This window comes from Trematomus bernacchii, unplaced genomic scaffold, assembly GCF_902827165.1.
Source record: "Trematomus bernacchii unplaced genomic scaffold, fTreBer1.1, whole genome shotgun sequence".
Lineage (NCBI taxonomy): Eukaryota > Metazoa > Chordata > Actinopteri > Perciformes > Nototheniidae > Trematomus > Trematomus bernacchii.
In genome coordinates this window covers 14,116,729-14,123,569 of record NW_022987648.1, presented here as the reverse complement: position 1 = coordinate 14,123,569, position 6,841 = coordinate 14,116,729, and the positions used below count along the sequence as shown (strand labels likewise).

Here is a 6,841-nt window from a genome sequence, read left to right as displayed (position 1 = left end):
TCCTTCAGTTAGCAGAGTGCTCTCGCTCAGGCTAACTCGCTACGGCGCTAGTGGAGAGAGTATTCCCGCTCTCCTCTCACGGCATAAAACCATTAACTGACTTCATTTTTCTCACCCCGGTTAGCAGAGTGCTCACGCTCACGCTAACTACTATTGTGCTCACTCCCCTCCACTGCATATTTGTTTCCTGGCCCAGTTATTTACAGTCAGCTGAGTGCTCTAGCTATCGCTATGTCTAACGGCTCTAACACCTGTATGGCTCCTCTTCAACCAGAGGATGGCCATGACCTTTGCCCCTCTTGTCTTGGCCTCGAGCATCTGAGGGAGGGCCTTTCGGAGGACCCGTGCATGAATTGCACCATCATGACTCGTGCGATAAGAGCTGCTAGACTAGCCAAGGTTGAACTACTGACTGAGGGTGGCCTTCCACCTGCACAGTAGACTCCAGCCCAACCTACCCATCCTAGGCGTTGGGCCACAGAGGCTGCAGGTGCACCGCCCAAGAAGAGGACTAAGCCTGATAGGCTGTCCTCCAGGGTGGACCTACTCACTACTGAGCTAGCCCAGATGAAGTCACTCCTCTTGGCTCTCCATTCTGGTGCCCGTACAGAGCACGTCACTGCACCCGATCCACCCGTGGCTGAGCTGGTTCTAGATGACGATGTGTTCTCGATGGCAGCTTCAGCCACTCAATTTAATGAGTATGACGGGGAGAGCCCATCCCATGCTTCTGGGCCTGGCTCCTGTACCTCAGTTCATGGATCCTCGGAGGAGGCAGATGACGGCTCCATGGGTACCGTCATTCGCATGGCACTGGCTCACCAGCAGCTGGATGCACAGCAGCCCGAAACAGCGCCTGCCAGTGCGTTCTTTAGGCGCACTCCGGCACCCGCCACCTTTACTGTTCCTCCCTCTTGTGAGTATCTGAGGGAGTTACATGCATGCTGGAGGGACACTAAGGCTCTTTACCGTCTTACGTCCGATGGCCGAGCCTTGGCAGCCATGCAGGATGCGGCAAGAGTTGGCCTTGACCACACGCCGGCTGTTGGGCCTACCATTGCTTCCCTCATAGTTTCCCCTGACGAAGCTCTGAGGTCGGAGGCCAGGTGCCCTCGACTCCAACGTCGGGTCACTGATGACCTGCTCACTAAGGCTTACGATGCAGCGGCGCGCATGGGCCGTATAGGCAATTCCCTCTCTCACCTCATGCTCGCCCTCTCAGCTTCCCTGCAGCAGGATGCTCTTAGCGCTTCCTCTACCAGCCTCAGTGACGCCTCATTACAGGCGTTCGCTCTGATGTCTAGAGAGCTTGGGCGCCTGATGTCCACTCTCGTCCAGACTCGTCGCCAGGTTTGGCTGGCACAGTCACCCTTATCAGAGACATGTAGGAGGACTCTCCGTGCTGTCCCAGTGGAGCCGGGGGAGCTGTTCGGTTCAGCTGCCGTACAGGTGCTCGAACGGACTGTCCAAGCTAGTCAGACCAGGCAACAGTTCTCAGCTCTTCGCAGAGACATGCCCCCCTACCGCAATCGAGCCTGTGGACCCCATCTCACAGCCCGGGGGCTTCTACTCGACCTACTTCCTGGTAAGGAAGAAAGGCGGTGGACTTCGCCCAATCCTCGATCTGAGGGGACTCAACAAGTTCCTAAAGATTTTATCTTTCCATGTGCTGAGCACAGCGGACGTTCTTCGTACCGTGGCCAGGGGGGAATGGTTCACGTCCGTCGACTTGAAGGACGCTTATTTTCATGTGCCTATTGTGCCTCATCACAGGCAGTTTCTTCGCTTTGCCTTCAGAGGCCGTCATTTCTAGTTAGCAGGGTGCTCCCATTCGGACTCTCCCTCTCCCCAAGGGTGCAGTCTCAGGGTTGAAGATTCGGCCATACTTAGACGACTGGTTAATCTGTACAGTCGATCCAGGACACGGCTCTACTTCTCTCTCATGTCGCCCGGCTAGGCCTCAGGGTGAACATGGAGAAGAGTTGTCTGAACCCCTCTCAGAGCCTAACCTTCATTGGGGTCGCTCTGGACACAGTCACTCAACCAGCGAAGGCGGTGTTTTCGCCCCCACTCCTGATAGACGTGCTGCTTCATTCTAGCAGCAGGCGACTGGATAAGCTGTCCTGCTAAAACTTCTTTATTTTTTCCAGCTAGGTGAAGACAGTGGTCTCGCTCCCGCTCCCTCTGCTGGTAACATGGGTGTAGTTACATCCCTTTTGTGTCCGGCGAGTAGGAGCGTTGCTCTACTCTTTCCGTTCAGCAGGTAGCTGGTGAAGGCTGTGTTCTCGCACCCCGCTCCCGCCTACGCTGCATCTGGCATTCGTTATTAACTCAACCAGTGAGGGCGGTGTTCTCGCCCCCGCTCCTGGTAGACGCGCTGCTTCATTCTAGCAGCAGCTGCCTGGCTAAACTGCCCTGTTAAATTTCCTTATCTAATCCACCTAGGTGAAGGCAGTGCTCTCGCTCCCGCTCCCTCTGCTGGTAACGTGGGTGTAGGACATTTACATCCCTCTCTGTGTTCGGCGATTAGGAGCATTGCTCTACTCTTTACGTTCAGCAGGTAGCTAGTGGAGGCTGTGTTCTTGCAGCCGCTCCCGGTTACGCTGCATCTGGAATTCGTAATCAACTCAACCAGTGAAGGCAGTGTTCTCGCCCCCGCCCCTGGTAGGCGTGTTGCTTGATTCTAGCAGGAGCCGCCTGGCTAGGCTGTCCTGTTAAACTTCCTTATTTAACCCAGCTAGGTGCGGGCCTGTCCATCTGCTGCACAGACTCTGCTGTGGGACGCCTTGGCGTCTCCCCAACAGGAAGGACCTCTTGTCTCAGTTGGAGGGTCGGATGTGGCACCCCGACCCCTGCCGCCTCCAGCTGTGGGTCTGGCCACTGGAGGGCCCGACCCACTGCTGAGCGACTGCATAGAGTCTGTCAGGAAAACTATTCTCAAATGCTAGGGCACCATCTACTCGTAGGCAGTACGAAAACAGGTAGAAACTGTTTTCTGACTGGTGCCAAGGGCGAAATGAGGACCCAGCACATTGCTCGGTGCCTACGACCCTTGAGTTCCTGCAGTCCCTCCTGGACAACGGCCGGTGTCCTGCTACCGTCAGGGTGTATGTGGCTGCTATATCAGCTCAACACGCAAGGGCTGACAACAGCACAGTGGGGAGCCATAGGCTGGTATCCCTCTTTTTAAGGGGGAGCTCTGAGGCATCGCCCCCCGAATATCCCAAGGGGCCCCTACATGGGACCTGCCCTTGGTGCTGGATGCCCTATGCTCGCCTCCTGTTGAACCTTTGTTACAGGCAGAACTGAAGTGGCTCTCAGCTAAGACTGCTTTCCTTCTTGCCATCACCTCAGCAAAGCGTGTAAGCGAGCTTCAGGCCTTGTCCGTGAACAGCTCGGGTCTGAGGTGGAACTCAGATGGCTCAGGTGTCACCTTATGGCCGAACACAGCGTTCCTCCCTAAGGTGCTGGCACGCTCTCATTTTAATCGGCCTATCCAGCTGGCACGGTTTCACCCCCCATCAGGAGAGGGGGAAGAGAGGTCAAGACTCCTATGCCCGGTGCGGGCCCTTAGAGCTTATGTCCAGACTACCGCAGGCATACGTCAGTCTGAACAGCTCTTTCTGTGTTACGGTGGTCCTAGAAGGGGCTGTGCGCTCTCAAAACAGCGCTTGTCCCACTGGATCGTGGACGTCATTGCCCGGGCATACAAAGCGAATGACCGTCCCATGCCACCCAGAGTAAAGTGCCACTCTACCAGGAGTGTCTCCACGTCATGGGCGACCTTGAGAGGTGTGCCCCTGGAGGACATATGTGCTGCGGCCACATGGGCATCCCCGAGCACATTCGCCAGATACTACAGGGTGAATGTTGCCGCCCCTCACCCGCTGGGTGTGGTCCTCCTGCAGAGTCCGCCTAGGCCATCCTTATAGGGTGAGTATTCAGACTTCCTCGTGACTCTGTTGGTATAGGTCATCCAGTGCTAAAGCACCGCCTCTGGCGGTCAGTAAGGATGAAATAGAACGATAGTTACGTATGTAACTACGGTTCTATGAATACTGGATGACCGCCAGAGTTCTTGGTCACTAGGAATCTCGTGTTTCCGCGAGAAGATTCCATAGAACTGAACTCGTTGACAACACCGGAACTTATGCCTTCCGGGGTCATACGAGGTCACACGTGACTTTGTTGATATAAATATTCGACCTACGCATGCACGAGACAGAAGGTATCCAGTACTAAAGCACCGCCTCTGGCGGTCATCCAGTATTCATAGAACCGTAGTTACATACGTAACTATCGTTTTTGTGTGTGCATTGAAAAATGTGTGGATGGAAATATTTATATATAAATCCGGAATTACATTTGTGTATCCTTCTGTGTGCATTTATTTATCTTTGAGACTGATCTGACCCCATATGATGTTCCACAATATCAGGAAGCCTTCTTTAAAATCATGCAAATATTTATTTTATGTGCTTGTTTTCTGTCTGTTAGAAGAGGTTCAGAATAACTGTCAGCTTGTTGGTCTACTAAACAGCATTCAAATACAGCTTTTTTTAACACATCCTTGTTTATGTTACAGTGTACTCTTTTTGTGAAAACTGTGTACATAAGTAATTTTATTTTATATATGTTATATATATAAATTGTATCCCTATGTATTAGATTCCCATATTTACTTCTGTGTTTTTTCTTTATATTTAATTGAGCATTGCTGGTTGGGGCCTAAGAACTGACGTTTCACTGCCAATCACTGTTATTGCTGTGCACATTGCAATAAAAAAGAGAATCTACAGGAGTTTTCTAAATATTTTGGTCACAATGACCCACTGGCTGTTTTAACACCAGCTTTGCAAATAAACTCTTTATTTTTCTGCTTCTGTCACCTTCCTGTAAACCCAGAGTTACATCTACTAAAAGTCGGCTCACATCCTGACATATGACATTTATACAGCTACCATCATGGAGAAACACCTGGAAGCAAATTATGTCTAATATTAAAGGAGTGGGAGCTGTAATCCATCGTGGGACACTCTTCATTGTTCACCTGAATCTGGCCTAAATATAGAGCAATATTTGTATACATCTTCTTTTCCGCAAAAACTAGAAGTTCCCCATTAACAGGCTAGCAGTTGAATTACCTGACCACACAATGAATCTCAATCAACCAACACAAAATAAGAAATGTATTTTGATATCATCTTTTGCCCTATTCTGGACAGATCCGATGGTTTTATTAATGATATCTTCCAATTCCTAAGTGTGGTGTTGTAGTGAAAGCTGTTATAAATAGATGGCATGGAGGGAAACTAGAGTCAGAGCAGACGGCTCAGAGGATCATATCACTCTGACCTCCTATTGTATGCTGTACAGGTAACAATTTAAGATTTAAACACTGGGAATATGTAATATCTGATTATGGACAATGTTTCTGTTGTAAGGATTTTCACTCTCGCAGGGGTAAATGAGACAATGAATATCAGAATGGCTATCTTTTCACTAGCTTTACTGTATTACTGTGTGATTTTGTTTCTCAATATCTCTCTCATCCTGATCATCATCTTAGATGAAAACCTGCATGAACCCATGTACATCTTATTGTGCAGTTTTTGCATTAATGGACTTTATGGGACCACAGGTTTCTTCCCTAAATTCCTCTTAGATCTGCTGACTTCTTCTCAACAAATCTCATATGAAGGATGCCTTTTGCAGGCTTTTGTCATGTACTCGTTTGCTTGCTGTGATTTATCCATTTTAGCAGTCATGGCTTACGACAGATATCTGGCTATATGTCGACCACTACACTACCACTCTGTCATGTCAAAGAGGAGGCTCTCTCAGCTCATATGTTTCTCCTGGCTAACACCTTTCTGCGTTTTCTCTGTTAGTCTTCTGCTAACCTCCAGACTAAAGCTGTGTAGTTTCAAAATTCAGAAACTCTTTTGTGTAAACTGGATAATTGTTAAACTTGCTTGCTCTGATGTTGACACCACTTCCAGTGAGATTCTTTCATATACAACCATAGTCATTTATGTGTCTCATGGGTTTTTTACAATATGGACTTATATGCATATTATAAAATCTTGTTCAAGGTCCAAAGAAGACAGGGTAAAGTTTATGCAGACATGTGTTCCTCATCTGACCTCTTTAATCACATTCCTTGTTGTAATAATATTTGATTTGATGTATATGCGTTTTGGCTCCACAGATATACGTCAAAGCCTTCAGAACTTTATTGCTATTGAATTTCTGCTGATTCCTCCTATGATTAATCCTCTAATATATGGATTTAAACTGACCAAAATACGAAACAGAATTTTAGGTTTATTGCATTTCGAAAGAAAATAAGCTTTTCCATAAAATGTCAACTCTGATTTCTTCCTATTATTATTAGTTTTAACGGGGATAATACAGATAAACATTGTTTGATAGGAATGAGTAAAACATCAGATAACGTTTATACATGGTGCATCTAATCAAAGCTAATATGGTGCCCCTTCCCCTGGTTGTGTAATTACATTTAATGTAATAATGACTCAATTTCTCAATATTGCTTACTAACAAAATTGTAAATATTCCATTTTGCTCACTTTATTTGTATGTATTGTAACATGAATGAATTGTGATTTTTCTGCTCTTATTTATAATGCAATTATGTTTTGTGAGCCAGAAATTTGCTCTACAGCATCACACAAATAATATATTAAAATGTTTGACCGCACAAGTTCTTATGTAATAATATCGAAGATTGTCATTTAAGCACATTTCTGTCTTTTGCTGAATGAGGTAACACAATGGTGATAGGGTTAGGTGATATTGCCCAGTGATGAAGGCCCTT

At 47.7% G+C, this 6,841-nt stretch overlaps 1 protein-coding gene across 1 annotated transcript; it reads left to right on the top strand.

Annotated features, from left to right (window-relative positions):
- Positions 1-5,421: 5,421 nt before the first annotated feature.
- On the top strand, positions 5,422-6,351 carry LOC117485803 (olfactory receptor 142-like). The gene has a single exon (XM_034134502.1). It carries the CDS (start codon positions 5,422-5,424, stop codon positions 6,349-6,351), a length of 930 nt encoding a protein of 309 aa, XP_033990393.1.
- Positions 6,352-6,841: the final 490 nt, after the last annotated feature.